Source organism: Neoarius graeffei, chromosome 3 (assembly GCF_027579695.1).
Source record: "Neoarius graeffei isolate fNeoGra1 chromosome 3, fNeoGra1.pri, whole genome shotgun sequence".
NCBI classification, from domain to species: Eukaryota; Metazoa; Chordata; class Actinopteri; order Siluriformes; family Ariidae; genus Neoarius; species Neoarius graeffei.
The window spans coordinates 104,583,596-104,608,334 of record NC_083571.1 but is presented as its reverse complement, the minus strand read 5'-3'; the positions used below and the strand labels follow the sequence as shown (position 1 = coordinate 104,608,334).

General features: G+C 43.3%; 1 protein-coding gene across 6 annotated transcripts in view; it reads right to left on the bottom strand.

The window, feature by feature from the left end:
* The window catches only part of katnbl1 (katanin p80 subunit B-like 1), a 50,013-nt gene extending 30,943 nt beyond the window's left edge, over positions 1 to 19,070 (bottom strand). For 2 of the 6 annotated variants that reach the window (XM_060917827.1, XM_060917831.1), the window contains exons 1-2: positions 18,899 to 19,070; positions 13,160 to 13,275 (exon numbers count right to left, since the gene is read on the bottom strand). In XM_060917827.1, the coding sequence (XP_060773810.1) occupies positions 13,160 to 13,264 (105 nt within the window). In that variant the 5' untranslated portion in view covers positions 13,265 to 13,275; positions 18,899 to 19,070. Of the gene's footprint in view, positions 1 to 13,159; positions 13,276 to 15,062; positions 15,149 to 15,238; positions 15,345 to 15,581; positions 15,597 to 18,898 lie in introns of those variants that run through there. The other 4 variants (XM_060917828.1, XM_060917830.1, XM_060917829.1 and 1 more) reach the window with 4 other exon arrangements.
* Between the last annotated feature and the right edge of the window lie 5,669 nt (positions 19,071 to 24,739).

Below are 24,739 nucleotides of genomic sequence, written 5' to 3'. Positions count from 1 at the left end.
TGAATAGTTTTGGATATATGCTCCGGAAACGAACATTGCTCTTAGAAACCAAGTCAAAATCTATTTTCTATGTAAAAATTTGAAAATGGATCCAAAAGAGCAAAAGGCACCAGTTCACATGTTGCTTGATATGTATACAAAGTTTTCATGAAACATCTTCAGTAGCTTTAAAGATATGGCTCGGAAACGAAAACGTGACCGGACAGATGGACGGATGGAACCCGTTTCTATAAATGTTCTAATTATTGTTCGCAAGTAAATGTGAAGAATTAAATATGACCCCTTTAACGGTTTGTTCAGGTCCAAACACTCTGTAATAGGAGCCATGGGGAGGGGTCCTGCAGATGACCATCCTCATCTAGCAAACCCCCCCCCCCCAAACCCAGTAAACTAATCCTGCGTTCACACTTATACCGGTACGAAAGTGGTATAACTGTATCGATACAAAGTATACCGGTACAGTTTAGTGCATCTGTCCACACTAGCGAGAAATGTTTGCGGTTTTCTTTCACGGTAGTTGAAATGCGTGTGCGCGAAATGTTTCCGTGGTTACCGAGTAACTTCCTTCCGAGAACATGGCGGATGAAACAACGTGTGTGTGCTTTTTGTTGTCAATGTACAGTCTGTATTTCTGGTGGTCATTTATTCAGTCGAATCGTATAAAACGCGCGAGGCATTTGAGAAAGAAACAAACGAATCTCCGTTCTTCACTATTTTATTCAGCGAAAACATCGATTGAGGTGTGTGACTTTGCGCATGCGCATTATATTTGTATCGATATAGAGCCGCTTCATCTGTCCACACTACAGCGAAGCGCTACAGTACCGATACTGTACTGGTACGAAACCCATACATTTGTGGGTTTCGTACCGATACAGTTATACCGTTACAGTACCGGTATAGTTGCTAGTGTGGACAGGTGTTGCGGTACGAAAGTAGTTTCGTATCGGTACAAAATCCCTAGTGTGGACAGGGTATTAGGGGAAACACTGCACTGGCGTAGATTTCTCGGTCAAATTGCTTTACGCTGACAACTTGTAAGCGTTCCTATCTTTAGTTTACTACGGATCCGCATAGTTTCCCTGGTAGCACCTGGACTATGCAATATCCACACAATCCGGCTAAAAAACATCAATGATCACAAATAAGACTAGTTAGGCAAGGTTAGGTAGAGGCTGTATTTATGTCCCCAGCGCACATTTTACTTCTGTTTGTTTCCTCTCTTTCACTTAAGACACGTTCTAGGGGCCTTTAATCATCAAAAGGTGTGGAGAAACGAGCACAAATTTGAATGCATGAATACATCTGTGTCTGATTCATGAAACAACATGAATACAAACTGGCATTTGAGAGCAACTGATGAATCACCTGTGGCTGCTTCGACATGAGATCCTGCCCATTTGTGCCTGAGTTAGATGTGCTTGTGCACTTTTTTAAATAAAAAGCGACTCAAGTTCAGAATCAAAGTAGAAAGCTGAAGCATTACATTACGTTAATGGTACTTAGCAGACACTCTTATCCAGAGTGACGTACAACACACCCAGGGCTGCCTGAGGAGTGCCTTACTCAAGGGCACTTCAACCATTCCTGCTGGTCCAGGGAATCGAACCGGCAACCTTTTGGTCCCAAAGCTGCTTCTCTAACCATTAGGCCAAGCCTTCCCCAGTTTCTCACCTCACTTACAGGCATACTACAATGCCAAAAGTATGTGGACACCCACCCATACAGTGGTGCTTGAAAGTTTGTGAACCCTTTAGTAGGGCTGTGCGATGTCCCCTTAATTGGCATCGACGATGTTTACAGTGCAAACATCGTGATGGACGATCATATCGGGGGGGATTTTAATACCACATTATTAAAAGTATTAGATACTCATCCGAGGCTTTGGCACGTAAAGAAAAAAAAAGCGCTAGGTGATGTGGAATATTTGGCCTTGATAACGGATATGTGGTCCAGCTGCAACATGATGCCCTATATGTCAGCTACCGTACATTATGTGGACCGAGAGTGGGCAATGCAGTCCAAATGCCTGCAGACGAGTTTCATGCCAGAGACACATTCAGCGGACAATTTAGAAGACGCATTGCGCGAGACACTTGCCGAATGGAAAATAGAGGAGAAAAAGATCGCCTGTATAACAACGGGGCGAATATTGTCACAGCCATCAGGCAATTGAAATGGCCGTGGTTAAGTTGTTTTGGGCACAATTTGAACCTGGCCATAACCAACTCGCTTGCGCAACAGAGGGCCAGTACAGACCGAGCGTTTGGAGTTTGCCGAGCAGTCAACACTGCGTTTGCGCACAGCTGGCTTCGGAGAAATGAGCTGCGCAAAGCGCAGGTGGAAATGAACCTCCCCGAGCACTCACTGATCACGGTAAGATATTAATCTGCTCTAACAATGAAAGACTAGTATTCAAACTATGAGAAGAAACTACACTTAAGCTATTACTCATTGTTTATTTACACCATATCAATTGAAGATGCGTTTCGGCCTTTAGTGCGCACTTGAACGCGCTAATTTTTCCAATTTATTAGTGTTTGAATTATTGCACCAGCTTTTAAAATCATGATTTTATATATTTTTACTGTCTTTACATTTGTCAGAATCACCTTCATTCTTCCATTTGGTTTGACATTATGGCTTAGAGTGGACCATTTTGAGTCTGAAAGTAGGCCCATTTACCAGATTAAAAGTTATTTGACTTCTGCCGAAGTCCGCGCTTCACTGCCATTTGATAAGGTGCAATATTTCCCGACTGAAGTTGTTAATAGTGGCTATTTGTTTGAACAACATGACAAATTTTACATTAAAAGTATAGTGCAGGCTAAAAAATGAAGTCAAAATTTATTATTAGTAGCATACTGTATTTGTGTAACCACGTTATGTTCACTAGCACGTCCCTGCACCATAGCCTACATGAACAAGCTGTAATAGGATATTACTTTATAATGATTTATATAATTATGTATTTATATGTTATATAATACATTTATATATTAAACAAAACTAACTAACTAAACTAACAAAAAACTAACTTTTTAGGTTAAATAGGCCCAGATGATACCGTATATGCATGATTATGACAGGAGGGGGCGTGGTATCACGATGGTAGCTCTCCATCGTGATGGATGACCACCATCGTCGATGGACGATGGCATCGTCTATCGGCACAGCCCTACCCTTTAGAATGTTCTACGTATATTTCTGCATAAATATGACCGAAAACAACATCAGATTTTCACACAAGTCCTAAAAGTAGATAAAGAGAACCCAGTTAAACAAATGAGACAAAAATATTATACTTGGTCATTTATTTATTGAGGAAAATTATCCAATATTACATATCTGGTGAGTGGCAAAAGTATGTGAGCCTCTAGGATTAGCAGTTAATTTGAAGGTGAAATTAGAGTCAGGTGTTTTCAATCAGTGGGACGACAATCAGGTGTGAGTGGGCACCCTGTTTTATTTAAAGAACAGGGATCTATCAAAGTCTGATCTTCACAACACATGTTTGTGGAAGTGTATCATGGCATGAACAAAGGAGATTTCTGAGGACCTCAGAAAAAGCGTTGTTGATGCTCATCAGGCCAGAAAAGGTTACAAAACCATCTCTAAAGAGTTTGAACTCCACCAATCCACAGTCAGACAGATTGTGTACAAATGGAGGAAACTCAAGACCATCGTTACCCTCCCCAGGAGTGGTCGACCAACAAAGATCAAATAGTCGGTGAGGTCACAAAGGATCCCAGGGTAACTTCTAAGGCCAAGTTTACATTAGACCGTATCTGTCTCGTTTTCTTCGCGGATGCACTGTCCGTTTACATTAAAACGCCTGGAAACGCCGGGAAACGGGAATCCGCCAGGGTCCACGTATTCAATCCAGATCGTGTCTGATCCGGTGCTGTGTAAACATTGAGAATACGTGGATACGCTGTGCTGAGCTCTAGCTGGCGTCGTCATTGGACAACGTCACTGTGACATCCACCTTCCTGATTCGCTGGCGTTGGTCATGTGACGCGACTGCTGAAAAACGGCGCGGACTTCCGCCTTGTATCACCTTTCATTAAAAGAGTATAAAAGTATGAAAATACTGCAAATACTGATGCAAATACTGCCCATTGTGTAGTTATGATTGTCTTTAGGCTTGCCATCCTTCCACTTGCAAGTGACTTGCGCACAGCGGCTCAGTCCCGAATCAAGGCTCGTGCACTACACTCGCGCGCTCTGTGAGCTGCGCAGGGCCGGAGTGCGCACCCTCCAGAGGGCACTCGCTGTTCAGGGCGGAGTGATTTGGAGCGCAGCCGCTGAGGAGGAAGCGATGAGCCGCACCGACGCATTTCAACTTACGTGCCGAATTAGTCATGTGATTAGCGTATCCGTGTATTGGCGTTGCTGTGTGCACGCGAATCGTGTATTGGCATTGCTGTGTGCACGCTAATCATTTTTAAAAACGTTAATCTGATGATCCGCCGATACGGTCTAATGTAAACCCCACCTAAGCAACTGAATACCTCTCTCACATTGGCTAATGTTAAATGTTCATGAGTCCACCATCAGGAGAACACTGAACAACAATGGTGTGCATGGCAGGGTTGCAAGGAGAAAGCCACTGCTCTCCAAAAAGAACATTGCTGTTGATCTGCAGTTTGCTAAAGATCACGTGGACAAGCCAGAAGGCTATTGGAAAAATGTTTTGTGGACGGATGAGACCAAAATAGAACTTTTTGGTTTAAATGAGAAGCGTTATGTTTGGAGAAAAGAAAAACACTGCATTCCAGCATAAGAACCTTATCCCATCTGTGAAACATGGTGGTGGTAGTATCATGGTTTGGACCTGTTTTGCTGCACCTGGGCCAGGACGGCTTGCCATAATTGATGGAACAATTAATTCTGAATTATACCAGCAAATTCTAAAGGAAAAATATCAGGACATCTGTCGATGAACTAAATCTCAAGAGAAGGTGGGTCATGCAGCAAGACAACGACCCTAAGCACACAAGTCATTCTACCAAAGAATGGTTAAAGAAGAATAAAGTTAATGTTTTGGAATGGCCAAGTCAAAGTCCTGACTTTAATCCAGTCTCAGTTCAACCCACCCTCACTTCAACCCAAGAGGCAAAAGATGAGTTTTATGAAAACTACACGACACCATCCAAAATATTCCAACCACTGCAAGCCTGCTTCTACTTGGTGACTTTAATTCACGTGTTGGTGCCAACCATGTCTCCTGGCCACAATGCCTGGAACATTTTGGAATCAGCAGTATGAATGAAAATGGGCAACGGTTACTTGAGTTATACACACTTCATGAGCTTTACATCACCAATACCTTCTTTGAAACAAAACCACAGCACAAGGTGTCGTGGGGACATCCCCGTTCAAAACTATGGCACCAGCAGGACCTAGTCCTCACCCGGCGCTGCCAGCTGAGAAACATTCTCGTTACTTCCACAGTGTGGACTGCAACACAGACCACTCACTGGTGGGCAATTCCATGTAAATGTCAACCTCACCATGCAAAAATAAAGCAACATGTAACACATCAAAACCACTCCCAGAGATATCACCTAGGCCTGTATTTTACAGATGTGAATAAGTTGAACCAATTTGTAACCAACCTGTCACTGTCAGTCTTTCTTTCTTATAATGTAAACCCCAAGCTAAAATCAACTTTGATCATGTACAATTCTATATTATTGCCACAAGCCACAGAAATGTATGCTAAAATCCACAAAACAGCAAAACAATAGCCATCCTAAATATTATTTAAGAACTTTGATAGTTTTAGCTGATATTTAGAGAGTTTTTCAAAGGGTTATGGTGGTTAAATTGCTGATTTTCTAAACATATGCCATGTCTATTTCAGACGCGTCACATCCATAATGGAATTTCGTCACATCCATAACGCTGACTTTTCCTTCCGAAACTCTGCATGAAATACAAAATATTTTAAACAAAGATTTTTTAATATTCACCTTGGACCCCTCTATCAAATGGATATCTCCATTTCGACATTAGGTTTACAATTTCACAGAGTTTGATAAAAATGTACAGTCACCCAAGAAAAGTGATACTTTTTCTGTCACATCCATAACGCATCTTTTATTGGCGTTTTCTGGCATGCCCTAGATGTACTATGGGAATTGTTCTTGTTCTATCACTTCTCCAGTATGGTACAGCCTTAAAATATGCAACACCTGTTTAAATACTGGGAGACAATAAAACATGCACTGGGTCATTCGTTGCCATTTTGAGTTCAAGTGTCACGTCCATAACGCTGGAATTGCTCTGGTCTGCTGCAAAAATCAGGATCCAGCTAAAGAAGCTTCATCGTGCTAAGCCACCAGGGAAACCTCGCATTGACATCAGCAAGGCAAAGGATCCGGAGATGGTAGAGACACTTGCAGGCAGCCTGGAAGATGCCCTGCAAGCAAAGCCCCCTGAGGGGAACTCAATGCAGAAATGGGACCACCTTAGAGACACAATCTATAGAACAGCATTCTCTGTGTTTGGCAGGAAACAGGGGCATACTCACGACTGGTTTGAGGCAAATGCCTCAGTTCTCAACACCGTAACTGAATGAAAATGTTCTGCACCATTGGAATATAAACAAACAGCCAACACTGCAAGCTCTTAGAACAGCTAGGAGCAAAGTGCAGTGCACGGTCAGATGATGTGCCAACAACTATTGGATACAACTTTGCGAAAGCATCCAGCTGGCAGCAGACATGGGAAACTTAAGGGGTGTCTACAACGGTATAAAGACGGTTGTTGGACCAATGTTTACCAAAATAGCCCCACTTAGAGCAACCACTGGAGAACCCATCACAGATAAGAGCAAGCAAATGGAGAGGTGGGTGGAGCATTACTCAGACCTTTACAGCCAGGAAAGCATCATCTCAGATGCCACATTGGAAGCAGTGGAACACTTGCCTGTGATGGAGGAGCTCAATGAGACGCCTAGTCTAGAAGAGCTTAATAAAGCCATCGACAGACTGCCCACAGGAAAAGCACCAGGGCTGGACGGAATCCCAGCAGAAGTCATAAAAAGCGCAGAAGGACCACTCCTTAAACACCTCCATGTACGCCCCTGTCAGTACTGGGAGGAGGGTGAAGTTCCTCAGGACATGCATGACTAACATCGTCACCCTCTACAAGAACAAAGGAGACCGCAGCAACTGCAGTAACTACTGGGGGATCTCCCTGCTGAGCATTATCAGGAAAGTTTTCACCTGCGTAGTTCTAAACAGACTCCAAATGCTAGCCAACAGAGTGTACCCAGAATCACAATGTGGATTCAGGTCAGAATGCTCCACAATCGATATGACCTCCCCCCCAAGACAAATCCAGGAGAAATGTAGAGTGCAGAAGCAACTGCTCTACATAGCTTTCATGGACCTGACTAAGGTGGGGTTTACATTAGACCGTATCAGCGGATCATCAGATTAATGTTTTTAAAACGATTCGCATACACACAGCAACGCCAATACACGGATACGCTCGGCTCCACAGGCATCCTGCGCTCCAAATCACTCCGCCCTGAACAGCGAGTGCCCTCTGGAGGGTGCGCACTCCGGCCCTGCGCAGCTCACAGAGCGCGCAAGTGAAGCGCACGAGCAGTGATTCGGGACTGAGTCGCTGTGTGTGAGATCCCAGTGCATGTCGGGCATGCGCGTCACTTACCACTTGCAAGTGGAAGGATGGCAAGCCTAAAGACAATCATAACTACACAATGGGCAGTATTTGCATCAGTATTTGCAGTATTTTCATACTTTTATACTCTTTAATGAAAGGTGATACAAGGCGGAAGTCCGCGCCGTTTTTCAGCAGTCGCGTCACATGACCAACACCAGCGAATCAGGAAGGTGGATGTCACAGTGACGTTGTCCAATGACGACGCCAGCTAGAGCTCAGCACAGCGTATCTGCGTATCCTCAATGTTTACACAGCACCGGACCAGACACGATCTGGATTGAATACGTGGACCCTGGCGGATTCCCGTTTCCTGGCGTTTTAATGTAAACGGACAGTGCATCCGCGAAGAAAACGAGACAGATACGGTCTAATGTAAACTTGGCCTAAGGCTTTCGACCTTGTGAGCCGCGACGGCCTATTCAAAGTCCTCAAAAGGACTGGATGTCCAGAAAAGCTGCCGAAAGTGATCCAGTCTTTCCATACAGGCATGAAGGGAGTAGTCCAGTTTGATGGGTCAACATCAACTGCATTTGATGTCATGAGTGGAGCCAAACAGGGGTGCGTACTTGCTCCCACCCTCTTTGGCATCTACTTTGTTGTCATGCTAAAGCAGACCTTTAAAACATCACCTGAAGGAATCTACCTCCACACCAGATCAGATGGAAAACCCTACAGTTTGTCTAGACTGAAAGCAATGACCAAGATCTGAAAGGTTCTTATTGGAGACATGTTATTTGCAGATGATGCTGCCCTGGCAGCTCGCAAGGAGGAGCATCTTCAGAACCTCCTCAACTGCTTCTCCCAAGCCTGCAAAGACTTTAAACTGACAATCAGCCTAAAGAAAAACACACATCATGGGTCAGGATACTGAAAGACCCCCAACCATCACTAAAAGTAATTATCAGTTAGAAGTGGTGAAGGAGTTCACGTATCTTGGTTCAACAGCAACTGATGACCTCTCAATGGACTCCGAAGTCAGTAGGTGGATTGGCCGAGCAGCTTCAACATTTGCCAGGCTCAAAAAACAGGTTTGGAACTAGGCCTGTGCGATATATCGAATATACTCGATATATCGCTGAAAATTCTGTGTGCGATACATAAAATTATTATATCGTAACTATCGAGTATTTTATGGTCATCTTCCGACTTGTGTTTGTTGCATGGTGGTTTTCTCCCCTGTCCCTCAGGCAGTAACGTGAGAGGCTGCCTAAGGGTAAAGAAAACAATAACGTCACGCACTCGCCAACCAATCCCAGGCGACATCTCAGTGCTGAAAGGAACTTCCGGGAAGATTTTCTAGTGTCGGTTGTGTTGCCAGATTGGGCGGTTTCCGAACATATTTTGGGCTGGAAAACGTCAGCAGTATCTAGCAACACTGCCAGCGGGAAGATTTCCTAGTTCCGGTTTACAGCGCTGACTCAGTTCATGCAATCGCTGGTGTTGCATAAGCTACCGTGCAAGCTCTGTCAATTTCAGCGACAAATTAAAAACGGAAGCAGACGAATTGGTTCCTAAAATAACTAGTAATGGTCAGTCATCTGGCATTTTTTGGATATCGCGAGGAGGACGTGGAACAGCAAATGCCAATTTGTAAAGTGTGCAAAAAAACCCTGTCATCACGAAAGGCAGCAGCACTACAAATATGTTCCATCAGCTGAAAACTCACCCGGTACAGTATGAAGAGTCTCTTAAAGGAACAGTCCACCGTACTTCCATAATGAAATATGCTCTTATCTGAATTGAGACGAGCTGCTCCGTACCTATCCGAGCTTTGCGCGACCTCCCAGTCAGTCAGACGCGCTGTCACTCCTGTTAGCAATGTAGCTAGGCTCAGTATGGCCAATGGTATTTTTTGGGGCTGTAGTTAGATGCCACCAAACTCTTCCGCGTTTTTCCTGTTTACATAGGTTTATATGACCAGTGATATGAAACAAGTTCAGTTACACAAATTGAAACGTAGCGATTTTCTATGCTATGGAAAGTACGCCTGTCATTATAGTGCGGACTTTCCATAGCATAGAAAATCGCTACGTTTCAATTTGTGTAACTGAACTTGTTTCATATCACTGGTCATATAAACCTATGTAAACAGGAAAAACGCCGAAGAGTTTGGTCGCATCTAACTACAGCCCCAAAAAATACCATTGGCCATGCTGAGCCTAGCTACATTGCTAACAGGAGTGACAGCGCGTCTGACTGCGTCTGACTGACTGGGAGGTCGCGCAAAGCTCGGATAGGTACGGAGCAGCTCGTCTCAATTCAGATAAGAGCATATTTCATTATGGAAGTACGGTGGACTGTTCCTTTAAACTCCGAACTACTTGCCCACGAGCTAACCCCCCGCAAGCTAAACAAATGACCATAGCGGCCTCGTTCTCCAAAGCCACCCCATATGAGAAAATGAGTCAGAGATGGAGAGCTATAACGGATGCAATCACTAACTTCATTGCCGAAGACATGATCCCAATTAGTATAGTGGAAAAAACAGGCTTCTAAAAATTACTAAAACACACTCGATCCCAAATATGAGTTGCCTGGTCACAGACATGTTACAGAGAAGGCAATACACATCTGAGAGGCAGAGCCAGAAAACATTCAGTTCAAAAGTGTGCAAAGAGAAAAATTGTTTTGCAGATTTCTCTCTTCTCTCCCTCAATCTCTCTCTCTATTGTGAATGTTCCAGTGGTTCTCAGTAGTCAGGTTAATAGCTTGGAGATCTATTTTTTAAAATAATTTAATGAATGAGCGCTTTTCTTATTTAGGCTAAATGTCTCTCAGTGTTGAGCTTGCACTTTATTGGTTTGAGCTCTGAGCAGCTCTGTAGTGTATTGCCCCTTTGTTGCAATTTTCAAGATTGTTTTTGCAGTTTGTGCCACATCTTTGTTGAATAAAAATAGTCTTATTTCAATTCAATTGTGATTAATCACTAACATGAAAATTTAAAATGTGTTGTTGAAAACCACCTGTAAAGTTAACCAAGAATGGTATTTAATCTGCAGGGATTGTAGTGAAAACAGTAAAGAGTAAACATTAGATTTCATGGGGTCCTTTAGAGGAGATTTAAATATATCGAGATATATACCGCATATCGTGAAATGGAGAAAATGTATCGGGATATTAATTTTTTCCCATATCGCACAGCCCTATTTGGAACAACAACAAGCTGACCCTGAAGACAAAAGACGACTGTCTACTAGGGCTATAACAATATGCGTATCGAAATCGAAATCGCGATACGCAGAGCCACGATCCGTATCGCGATACAAGAAGGCAGAATCGCGGTACACCCTTTCAAACTTCTCCTCAGCCCAAAAACAGGAGGCGCTTCCAAACTTCAATTTATGAATACTTTACTTTTTATTTAAATTACATTTTAAACTTACTTAAATTACTTTTATTTTTTTATATCTATTAGTAAGTTGTTTTTTCGCCGACCTGCGACAATCTTCTGCGAGTCACGCAACGTCCACACTCGCCACTGGCAGAGCATTCATTTCTTTTAAGCAGTCGCCATTCTGGTTGCGACACGGGGAGCGAATCTGTAAACAAGCAGCTCATTGGCTGGCTAGGTGTGCCACAAGCCAATCACAATCACTTGACCGGAAAGGCATGCAGTGTTGTCAGATTGGGCAGGTTTAGGTGCTTTTTGGCTGGTTTTGAACATATTTTGGGGTGGAAAACGTTAGCAATATCTGGCAACACTGAAGGCATGTCTGCTTGGGCGGAAGCCTTCTGCGGCAGTTACATTTTGACATGCGAGCAATGCTTCACCATAAAAATTCCGTAATTTCCATCTGTTTTCCGCGATCACAGAAAATCATTGGCCCTATGAGAGTGAGACAGTGAGAGAGCCCCCCCCCCCAAAAAAAAATCTTAATGGATTTACACGATTTGGAAAAATGACTTTTTCAGAACCGAAAAAAACAGAGCTTCCGGCTCAACAGTATTATTTTGAGAAATAAAACAATCTTTGGATATACATTTGTTCATTTTTGCATACATATTACTCGTTCTCTGCAGTGGTCTGAATTATTTGTTATTAAATAGTTAATGTAAGTAAGTAAATGTTAATAAGTCAAATTTACTACTTTAAAAAAACATTTAAAAAAAAATTGTGGGCGTATCGAATTGTGGGTCAAAAATTGCGATACGAATCGAATCGTGAGTTGGGTGTATCGTTACAGCCCTACTGTCTACAGAGCTTGTGTCCTCAATGCCCTCCTTTACAGCAGCGAGTCATGGAACCTGTACTCCAGGCAAGAAAGGAGGCTAAACACCTTCGACATGCGCAGCCTAAGGCAGATTCTGGGTATCAGATGGTCCGACCATATAACAAACAACGAGGTCCTCAGGCGTGCTGCCACACTCAGCATCTACACTCTGCTGTGCCAACGTCGCCTTCGATGGCTCGGGCATGTCTGCAGAATGCAAGATGGCAGGATCCCCAAGGACTTACTGTATGGAGAGCTTGCAACAGGCAAGAGAGCTCAAGGCCACCCTCAACTTCGCTTCAGGGATGTCTGTAAAAGAGACATGAAGGCCCTCGATCTGGACATTGATGGATGGGAAAGCCTTGCCCAGGATTGCTGTCGCTGGACACAAGAACTCAACCGCTGCCTAAGGAGGGGCGAGGAGAGACTCTGGCTTGAGGCAGAACCCAAAAGAAGATGCCAAAACAACAAACAAACTGTACCTACTGACCCTGTCTACAAGTGCGGTAACTGTGGCAGAGTATGTTTGTCCCATATTAGCCTGTACATCCATAACAGGAACTGCACCAGCACCGACAATAAGCCACTACTCCAGGAACAGACCATGGTCACCCGCGACTGATGTTGCCGGTGAATAATAAGTTACATTTATATAGCGCCTTTCTCAAACTCAAGGTTGCTTTACATAGGTCAAAGAAAACACCACACACAAAAAAGTTGCTAAAGAGTGGTGAGTTTATGGTGGTGGTGGTGAAGTGTTCATGAAACAGAAAGGTTTTGAGATGAGATTTGAAGAAAGGAAGGGAAGAACAATCACAGATGGGTTGAGGAAAGGAATTCCAGAGCTTGGGGGCCATGGCACTGAAGGACCTGCCACCCAGGATAAAGAGTCTAGTGTGAGGAACAAGATTATGGCTAGAGGATCTGAGAGAGTGTACATCATGGTACGTGATTTCCATGTGTTTTGAGATTCACTGTGGTAACATGGACATTCTATAGGAATGGTTTCCCCATAACCATCGCTGTTTGGCCTTACAGCAGAAAAGAGGCTACTGAAAACCCCACCCAGACCCTTTTCTATCAGCTGACAACACAGTCATCATGCTGGAGGGAGACTGTTCCTTCAAACGTTCATCAACACTCAGTTCTCATTGAAGTCAATGGCAAGAGGTGCGCTTTTAGTAGGTACCAAAAATTCCTTGTGAACGCAGCCTTATCTGTAGTCTTCTCTATGGGCTTTGTGAACTCACCTCCCTCATGTTCTCTTCATCTCCAGGAGCACTTCTGTGGTTGAAAAGATCAAGGGCTTTGGCTTGCTTGAGCCTGTGGACTTCTGCATCGTTCCCAGTGGCCATAATCAGACAGTCTAGGCAATAATGGAACATAAAGCAAGGAGGGAAGTTAATCAGTGGAATTTACACAAGGGCTTTTCAATCAGGTACAAATTATAAAGTTAAGACATGGCTTCACAGTCCTGTGGGACAGTTAGAGCTTTATAATAGCAATAGTGTAACATTATTGATGTGCGATACCCATAGCCATGCCATTTATGATGGTTGATACAATAGTAGTAGGGGTTAGCGCTGTCGCCTCACAGCAAGAAGGTCCGGGTTCGAGCCCCGTGGCCGGCGAGGGCCTCTTTGTGCAGAGTTTATATGTTCTCCCCGTGGGTTTCCTGCGGGTGCTTTGGTTTCCCCCACAGTCCAAAGACATGCAGGTTAGGTTAACTGGTGACTCTAAATTGAGCGTAGGTGTGAATGTGAGTGTGAATGGTTGTCTGTGTCTATGTGTCAGCCCTGTGATGACCTGGCGACTTGTCCAGGGTGTACCCCGCCTTTCGCCCGTAGTCAGCTGGGATAGGCTCCAGCTTGCCTGCGACCCTGTAGAACAGGATAAAGCGGCTACAGATAATGAGATGAGATGTATAGACCCCTTTCACATGACGTCACCGCGCCGCGAGATTTTGTTAGGCGCCATATTGGAAGACCAAGTACATGCACTCACAATATAAAACAAAGTACGAGCGAGAGTAAAGTGACACGATGGATGATAATTCGGGTTATGTGAGTACATTACCAGCTGCAGAAAGGGCACGGTATGTGGAGAAACTGGCTGTGATTGATGGGTTTGACCCATATGATAAGACTCAGAAAAAATTATGTGAATCCAAGCACACAGTTTAACGCAAAAGTTCGTTTATATCCCGACCTTGTCAGCTGTCAGATTTATGTTAATGGACCCGGTAAGCTGGTAAATAATATTTATTTATTTATTTATTTATTTTTCTTTACCAAATTCTAACAGAAAATGAGAGCGCCTGAAAGGGAAAACCGAGTCGAGCCGCCTCACGGCTGTAATGCAAATTGCTTTCCTCCTCGGTATACAAGTGCGCTTCCATGGCAGGGAAAAAGAAACTACATTCTGCCGCCTATGTAGTCCCCTATTTAAACAAACAGGAGTCATTCAGGATTCAGCCATGTTTTTGCTCCGTTTTTAATCGACCAAAGTTATACAGTATTATGAGCTTTAAATTGCATAAATAAAACCATTTGGTGAAACTTTGAAGAAGAGATTGTACTGGTTTAAAGTTTTTACCGAACGTTTTCATGTCGACTCCAATTAATACACTAGTAGAATCGATGACTAGTTTAGTAGGCCAAAACTTTTTTCAATTTTTGACTGTACCAGCCTGAAAAAAACTTGCGACAGTCAAATGGAAAAAAAGCAAGCTGGTCATGTTGTACTGGACTAATCTATGACTGATGAGTATAGTAAGTGATACTAGTACTGATACAGTAAAACAGACGACTGTAATCTGGTAGGCAGCACGATTTATATTATTTCTCCGTGTCAGATACATAAGGAGGACCGGACACCAATTCTGCCATCTGTTTGCTACCCAGACATTGTAAACTATTTGCTGTTTACACCCAGTGCCTACACTGCTGATGACTTGAAAGCCTACAAAGGGCTACAGGCTTACAATTATGTTGTTAGTGGCTTGGTTCGTGATATTACAGCTGTTACTAAGAATAACCTACACATAGTTATTATTATTAAATTGTAGAAGTCTGGGAGGCTTGCTCCTCATACAGTTATCAACTTGAGGCCAATTTAGCATGTTTTAAATCTGAATTTCTTGCGTTTGCTTACCTCAAAGTGTCCGCAGATCATGCACAGACTTATCCATTATATCCACAGTTTTTTGCCAAGTCTCACACAGGTTTCTTTCAAGTCTACTGTTGGGCCAATAAATCATAAATAAAACAGCTCAGATTTGTTTGTTTAAGTCGTTTGCCACTCCACTTTATTCTCGTGGGTTCACATACCGCTGCCGTTATCACGAGTTTGTTGATCTTCCAAAATGGCGCAGGGTCTGTTTACTTCCGGTTTCGGGTGACGTCAGTGAAAGGGGTCTATATATGCTAATATTTACTGTATGGACATGGGATCAGAAAACAATGTTATTTATTTATAAGCAGTAGCCACATGTACCCATAAGGTTTTACCAATGAGCTCTCTATATAGAAGAAACCTTTTATTCGTCACATGCACACTTCAAGCACAGTGAAATTTATCCTCTGCATTTAACCCATCTGAAGCAGTGAACACACGCACAGAGCAGTGGGCAGCCACACCAGAGCACCTGGAGAGCAGTCAGGGGTTCGGTACCTTGCTCAAGGGCACCTCAGCCCAAGGCCGCCCCACGTCAACCTAACTGCAGGTCTTTGGATTGTGGAGGAAACCCACGCAGACACGGGGAGAACATGCAAACTCCACACAGAAAAACCCTCACCGACCACTGGGCTCGAACCCGGAACCTTCTTGCTGTGAGGCGACCGTGCTAACCACTACACCACAGTGAATTCCCTAGATAGTGAGTAGGGAGTAGTGAACAAGTGAGTGATTTCGGACACAGGGACTGTTGTTCCTATTATGTTTGTGTAAAATTATCACCAAAAATATCGCGATATTATAGTTCTGCCATGTAACTCTCATACTACACAGTTACTGCTCTTAACTTTAAGTACTAACAGGAACTCTACTGAACTAAGGGTTGTTTTACAATCAGGGTACGCAAGCTAAAAATCACATTTAACACTTATCAATATCAAAAGGCTTGACTAAATAAACTTGGTTGTTTATTGTAGCCCTGTGATAGCTCTATTTACCATGCAAAAAAAAAAAATATATTTGGTGATAACGTTATTCTTGGTGAATATATGGCAATGTGTGTCATATTTAGCAAAATTACTCGTGTCATTTAGAAAAAGTGCTTTTTTGACCACAGGTAGCTCCAAAAGGGATGCACTTTCTTAAATCATTCTTTACACCATAAAACAAATATTTGGCTCCATATCATTGGAAACATAGTTAAGTTTTAATGTTGAATGCCAGTAAGTTTTCAGACTATTTTGATCAAATTAGTCTGTAATTGTGTCCAAAAAAAAAAAAAAAAAAAAAAAAGTCCTCTCCGAGACAGCTAATTTTTCAATATAAAATAACATATCTAAAATGATTATTTTCATCCTAAAATGTGGTCAAGATATTGGGACATAAATATTAGAGACAACTAACACAAAGCTTACAGCCTTATATTTAAAAGCACTATGGAAGTAGTGGATTCTGAATTGTCAAAAAAAAAAAAGTCCTCTCCGAGAATCACTTCATTTGTTTTTCCCATCTTATAGCAGATTACACAAAACTACCATACACACGTCAAAAAATTACCTGAAATCTGTTCTTTAACTTGTCCTTCGCTTAAAAACTGGTACAAGAACCAGTTTGAATCAATTTCGGACCCCTGTGACACAAACTTTGTACCCTGATTGTAAAACAACTCTTAAAGGAACAGTCCACCGTACTTCCATAATGAAACATGTTCTTCTCTGAATTGAGACGAGCTGATCCGTACCTCTCCGAGCTTTGTGCGACCTCCCAGTCAGTCAGACGCACTGTTACTCCTGTTAGCAATGTAGCTAGGCTCAGCATGGCCAATGGTATTTTTTGGGGCTGTAGTTAGATGTGACCAAACTCTTCCACGTTTTTCCTGTTTACATAGGTTTATATGACCAGTGACATGAAACAAGTTCAGTTACACAAATTGAAACGTGGCGATTTTCTATGCTATGGAAAGTCCGCACTATAATGACAGGCGTACTAACACCTTCTGCGTGCTTCGACAGCGCATTGATACCTTCACTCGGAGTTGTAGCATTTTTTTTTTTTTTAGACAGGGCGGACGGACCAGGGCATTCACCTGCCTGGCCGTGCCCGACGAGGAGCGCTCTCGGCCGGCTTGGGAGGCAGATGGCAGCCCCTCCTGGAAGTGTGGTTTTACCATGGGCCTCATGCGGAAAAATGACAAAGTCCCAGTTTTATCATGGGCCTTAGGCTGAAAAAATGACAAAGTCCCAGTTTTACCATGGGGCTTGAGTTGTACCATTTTTTAGACAGGGCGGATGGACCAGGGCATTCGCCCGCCTGGCCGTGCCTGAAGAGGAGTGAAGGTATCAATGCGCTGTCGAAGCACGCAGAAGGTGTTAGTACGCCTGTCATTATAGTGCGGACTTTCCATAGCATAGAAAATCGCTACGTTTCAATTTGTGTAACTGAACTTGTTTCATGTCACTGGTCATATAAACCTATGTAAACAGGAAAAACGCGGAAGAGTTTGGTCGCATCTAACTACAGCCCCAAAAAATACCATTGGCCATACTGAGCCTAGCTACATTGCTAACAGGAGTGACAGCGCGTCTGACTGACTGGGAAGTCGCGCAAAGCTCGGAGAGGTACGGATCAGCTCGTCTCAATTCAGATAAGAGCATATTTCATTATGGAAGTACGGTGGACTGTTCCTTTAAATATAAGGCTGTAAGCTTTGTGTTAGTTGTCTCTAATATTTATGTCCCAATATCTTGACCACATTTTAGGATGAAAATAATCATTTTAGATATGTTATTTTATATTGAAAAATTAGCTGTCTCGGAGAGGCCTTTTTTTTTTTTTGACGCAATTACATACTAATTTGATCAAAATAGTCTGAAAACTTACTGGCATTCAACATTAAAACTTAACTATGTTTCCAATAATATGGAACCAAATATTTGTTTTATGGTATAAAGAATGATTTAAGAAAGTGCATCCCTTTTGCAGCTACCTGTGGTCAAAAAAAAAAAAAAGAAGCACTTTTTCTAAATGACACGAGTAATTTTGCTAAATGTGACATATATTGCCATACATTCAACAAAAATAACGTTATCACCAAATATTTTTTTGCATGGTAAATAGAGCTATCACAGGGCTACAATAAACAACCAAGTTTATTTAGTCAAGCCTTTTGATATTGAAGATAATAAGTGTTAAATGTGATTTTTAGCTTGCGTACCCTGATTGTATTATTTAGAATATATTTGACGAAGCTAATGTTCTCAACGTCAAATAAGCAATAGCAAGCAATGCTAACGAAGGAAAGGAATACAGTAGCCTACCAGCTAACTAACGTTTACTGCAAATGAGGCTTCTCTTACATTAGCTTAACAAACACTACCTTAAAAAACTAAAGTTGTTTTTTTTTAGCTATAAAAGTTTATTCACTGGGTTTATGTTCTAGCAGCCATGGATTAAAAACAGAAGTCCCTCAGTACAATCCAGGACAGCTAAGCTAAGCTAAGCTAAGCTAAGCCAAACCTTCCTGTCAAAGTGGAGTCCGGCCTTCAGCTCATTTCCTAGCCCGAGCTAATTAGCAGCTAGTCGAGCTAAAGTTATTTTTTTCTGATTATTTCAACCGGAATAACCATCTCTGCGTTCGTTTCACTAGCTGTAATCATTATTAACGTCACACCATCCAGAAAATCAGCTAACGCGGACAACTTCCCAGTCGAAACAAGTTGCTAAGCAATGACTTAAGTTCAGACAGCTAGCATTAGCACAATAACATATGTTACTTTGCCACCTTTAAGTCTGTTTCATATTCAAACGTTCCTTACCATTACATTTTGTAAACGCCGCGTAGGTTTCTTCTATTTTTAATAACAACGTCCAAATGCGATATTAGACAGATGCTGATTTGGAAAAAAAAAATTAAAAGGATTAACAGCCACTTTAGTGCATGTTCACCAACACGGCAAAGTCAGCACCATTCAAATAAATACAAACTGTCCGTTGGGATTGTGGGATTGAACTGGAGGACTGGTGGAGAACTGGATTTTAGTGACATCTAGCGGTGGACAGGTGGAACTACATAAGTGTAGTTCTGTTAGGGACAGAACTGAACACGTACCGTACAAACTGTGAGCATAATGTTCCATCCATCCATCCATCCATTATCTGTCACTGCTTATCGTGGACAGGCTGGAGCCTATCCCAGCTGATTATGGGTGAGAGGTGGGGTACACCCCGGACAAGTCGCCCGATCATCACAGGGCTGACATATACATTACCGTTCAAAAGTTTGGGGTCACTTTGAAATGTCCTTATTTTTGAAAGAAAAGCACTGTTCTTTTCAATGAAGATCACTTTAAACTAATCAGAAATACACTCTATACATTGCTAATGTGGTAAATGACTATTCTAGCTGCAAATGTCTGGTTTTTGGTGCAATATCTACCGTACATAGGTGTATACAGTAGAGGCCCATTTCCAGCAACTCTCACTCCAGTGTTCTAATGGTACAATGTGTTTGCTCATTGCCTCAGAAGGCTAATGGATGATTAGAAAACCCTTGTACAATCATGTTAGCACAGCTGAAAACAGTTGAGCTCTTTAGAGAAGCTATAAAACTGACCTTCCTTTGAGCAGATTGAGTTTCTGGAGCATCACATTTGTGGGGTCGATTAAATGCTCAAAATGGCCAGAAAAATGTCTTGACTATATTTTCTATTCATTTTACAGCTTATGGTGGTAAATAAAAGTGTGACTTTTCATGGAAAACACAAAATTGTCTGGGTGACACCAAACTTTTGAATGGTAGTGTAGAGACAAACAACCATCCACACTCACATTCACATTCACACCTACGGTCAATTTAGAGCCACCTGCATGATTGTGGGGGAAACCAGAGCACCCATGCAGACATGGGGGGAACATGCAAACTCCACACAGAAAGAAAGGCCCTGGTCAGCCACTGGGCTCAAACCCAGGACCTTCTTGCTGTGAGGCGACAGTGCTAACCACGACACCACCGCTCTGGAAACCAATCAAAGCTAAAGTCAACAGAGGACGAAGACAAGTCACATATTTTTAAATAACATCTCGTTGCCGTTGTCGTGTGGATGTAGCCATAGACAACCTACTGAATGACTCTGGAATAGCGAACACTCAAGAACTGCGAACTGCAATGATGGACAGAGATCAATGGAAAAGTCAGTGGGTCGTCCTGGTGGACGACATACTGTAGATAGAGGAGAAATAAGACCTTTGGTTGCCCCTCATAAAAGCTAATTATCATAAGGTATCATTTTGGTTTAGAGTTACTTATGGCCCTTTTCCACTACCCTTTTTCAGCTCACTTCAGCTCGCTTCAGCTCACTTCAGCCCGACACGGCTCGCGTTTCGACTACCAAAAAACAGCATGACTCGGCTCGCTTCAGCCCTGCTTAGCCCCTCAAACTTGCACCGTTTTGGAGTAGGGCTGAAGCAAGCCAAAGTGAGCCGAGTGAGGTTGGGGGCGTGAGCAGACACTTCCCTGTGCACTGATTGGTGAGGAGGAGTGTCCTCACATGCCCACACACACCCCGCGAGCACGCTGGGATCTGTAAACACCGTAAACCCAGAAGAAGAAGAATTACGAGAATTTCTGAAGCCTTATGAGCCTCGCCTCATCTATACGCTCTTGCCAGTATCTGTTGGCATTGTCGGTGACAACAAGCCACAGCACCAAGACCAGCAACACTAACGACTCCATGTCCTCCATGTTTATTGTTTACTATCCGGGTCGTGAGACTACCGCTTAAAAGCTCACTGATGTCACTGTTTGCGCTGCTTAACGACATCACGTGACGTCCACCCACTTTCGCTAACTCCACCCAATGTGTCCACCCACTTCCAGCCAGCACGGTTCAGCGCGGTTGTAGTCGAAATGCAACTCCAACAGCCCCACTCAGCTCGACTCAGCACGGCACGGCTCAGCCTGACTCAGCCGCGTTTGTAGTGGAAAAGCGGCATTAGATCCAAAATAATATTTTTGTGTAGTATACTTTTGGTAGCCATGGTACAGTCAACAATTTAAGTATCAAGATCAAGTTGATTAAAGGTATAGTGTCATGTAGTCTTTGTCTAAATCCACTGGAGGCTAAAAGGTCAGCACCAACTATGGGCTCACTGCCTCAGCACTGACCATCTTCAGTACTAATGTTCCTAACAGATTCACAATAATAATAATAAAAAAATTAATTAACACCCCCCCCCCAGAGTCACTAATGTTTTTCAGGGCATTTTCACTCCTACGGTTCGAATCAGAGCAAAACTGATAATGTTACTTTAGATTTTGCAAAGATTTGATTTGGTTTGGTCCGTTTTCATACTGCACATACACACAAACAACAACAACAACAAAAATCAACATCGCTTAAAAAAAAGAAAAGAAAAAATCCCAGTCAGGTTTGTGGTGGATCCGGATCGTATCCCAGAAACAACAGGCATGAAGCAAGAGCACATCCAGGATGGGACACCCAGTCATTCACAGGGCACCTTGCACACATTCATTGCCAACTAAGGGCAATTTAACAATTTACAAATCCATCCGTTATCCATAGCAGCTTATCCTGTGCAGGGTCGTGGGCAAGCTGGAGCCTGTCCCAGCTGACTATGGGCGAGAGGCGGGATACACCCAGGACAAGTCGTCAAATCATCACAGGGCTGAGACATAAAGACAAACAACCATTCACACTCACATTCACACCTATGGTCAATTTAGAGCCACCAATTAGCCAGAGCACCCAGAGGAAACCCACACAGATACGGGGAGAACATGCAAACGCCACACAGAAAGGTCCCCGTCGGCTGCTGGGCTCAAACCCAGAACCTTCTTACTGTGAGGCAACATTGCTAACCACTACACCACTGTGCCGCCAATTTACAAATCGACGACTTGAATTTTTTTTTTGGACAGTGGGAAAAAACCAGAGAACCCAGAGGAAACCCATGTGAACACACACTGAACACGTGAAATGCCACACAGACAGTAATCTGAGTTCAAACCGGGGGACCCTGGAACTGTGAGGCAGCAATGCCCTACTTTACACAAAGATATTGACAGATCACAGAAAAAACCCCACTCAGTTAATTTAATAATTATATAATTATTGACCTCCGGTTTCCCCCACAGTCCAAAGACATGCAGGTTAGGTTAATTGGTGGCTCTAAATTGACCGTAGGTGTGAATGTGAGTGTGAATGGTTGTTTGTCTCTCTGCATCAGCCCTGCGATAACCTGGCGACTTGTCCAGGGTGTACCCTGCCTCTCGCCCATAGGCCAAGTTTACATTAGACCGTATCAGCGGATCATCAGATTAACGTTTTTAAAACGATTAGTGTGCACACAGCAACGCCAATACACGGATACGCTCGGCTCCGCAGGCATCCTGCGGTCCAAATCACTCCGCCCTGAACAGCGAGTGCCCTCTGGAGGGTGCGCACTCCGGCCCTGCGCAGCTCACACAGCGCGCGAGTGAAGTGCACGAGCCACGATTCGGGACTGAGCCGCTGTGTGTGTGATCCCAGCGCATATCACTTACCACTTGCAAGTGGAAGGATGGCAAGCCTAAAGACAATCATAACTACACAATGGGCAGTATTTGCATCAGTATTTGTAGTATTTTCATACTTTTATACTCTTTAATGAAAGGTGATACAAGGCGGAAGTCCGCGCCGTTTTTCAGCAGTCGCGTCACATGACCAACGCCAGCAAATCAGGAAGGTGGATGTCACAGTGACGTTGTCCAATGACGACGCCAGCTAGAGCTCAGCACAGCGTATCCGCGCATCTCAATGTTTACACAGCACCGGACCAGACACGATCTGGATTGAATACAGTGACCCTGGCGGATTCCCGTTTCCCGGCGTTTCCAGGCGGTTTAATGTAAACGGACAGTGCATCCGCGAAGAAAACGAGACAGATACGGTCTAATGTAAACTTGGCCATAGTCAGCTGGGATAGGCTCTAGCTTGCCTGCGACCCTGTAGAACAGGATAAGCGGCCACAGATAATGGATGGGATGGATGGATAATTAATGACTTTAAAATGTTTATGTATGCACCCACCATTTATTACTTTGCATTTATTTTTCATTCATTTATTCATTTAGCATTTTTGCAGCATTTCAGCTCTCTCCTTCAGCTCAGTTTAGCAGCCTGGTATCCTACCTACACCCATGTTTGGTTCACTTCTTGCAGCTGGGTCTATTCAGGATAAAATACTTTCTCACTGCAAGCCAGCCAAGCTTGTGGTTGTGTTCTCATCTGCCCAAACAAGCCACACCAAAGAGGTATATGCAAATGGGCTAAATGCTGCATAGAAGGCTTGCCAGAAAGGTTCACAGAGCATCTGATGGAGACTACAGGTGTGCAGATGGACTGAGATCCCACAAAACACACAAAAAAGTCACATAAGTGGGAGGACTTTATTTTGATGTGCAGTCAGATATAAAGCTCGCGGGAAAAGATAAAACAAACCAGGCTCTGTGTCATACATGCATAGCATTTATTCTTTCATCTTCAGTGACTGCATGGTCATGGTGGTTTAAATTACACTCAGGGATATACTGTATTGCTTAACATTAAATCACTCCCTAGGGCCCACAGAGCATAGATTTGAAGTGAATAATTAGGCCATTACATGGTCACACACAAGAGGATTTATAGAACGCAAACCAAAACATTTTAAAGTAGAAGAATCTGAAATAAATTCAGAAATGTTATAGGCTGTGTGTTTTTTCATTTGTAGCCAATGAGCAGTCTGGCTTTTAACTGTTTTTAATTGGCACTAAGGGCGGCACGGTGGTGTAGTGGTTAGCGCTGTCGCCTCACAGCAAGAAGGTCCGGGTTCGAGCCCCGTGGCCGGCGAGGGCCTTTCTGTGTGGAGTTTGCATGTTCTCCCCGTGTCCGCGTGGGTTTCCTCCGGGTGCTCTGGTTTCCCCCACAGTCCAAAGACATGCAGGTTAGGTTAACTGGTGACTCTAAATTGACCGTAGGTGTGAATGTGAGTGTGAATGGTTGTCTGTGTCTATGTGTCAGCCCTGTGATGACCTGGCGACTTGTCCAGGGTGTACCCCGCCTTTCGCCCGTAGTCAGCTGGGATAGGCTCCAGCTTGCCTGTGACCCTGTAGAACAGGATAAAGTGGCTAGAGATAATGAAATGAGATAATTGGCATTAGATAAACCTTCACCGGTACACATGCCCAGACTGATTAATCCATACACCTGGGGTCCACAGGGACCCCAACACTGTTTCATTTACTTTGTATCTACAGGGTGTCCCCCCAAAAAAATGTACTCACATTTTGACTCCTCATAACTCATTGGATTTTTCATTTATTTTCAGATCAAATTAACCCTAATAGTGGCAGAAGTACGACTAAGTTTTGGAGAAAAAATTTATCATAAAGTGATACTGGAAGCACGAAAACATCATGGAAGTGCAAAGACAATTTAGAAGACATTTTCACAAAGATCCACCAACACGATGCACCATTGCTCGCATCCGAGATAAGTTTGAATCAGATGGAACTGTGCATGACGTCCATAAGGAGCATTCAGGAAGATCACAGTCATCAACCAGCCCTGCAAAGGAAAATCAATTGCTGGAAACCCTCAACCGATCCCCACAGAAAT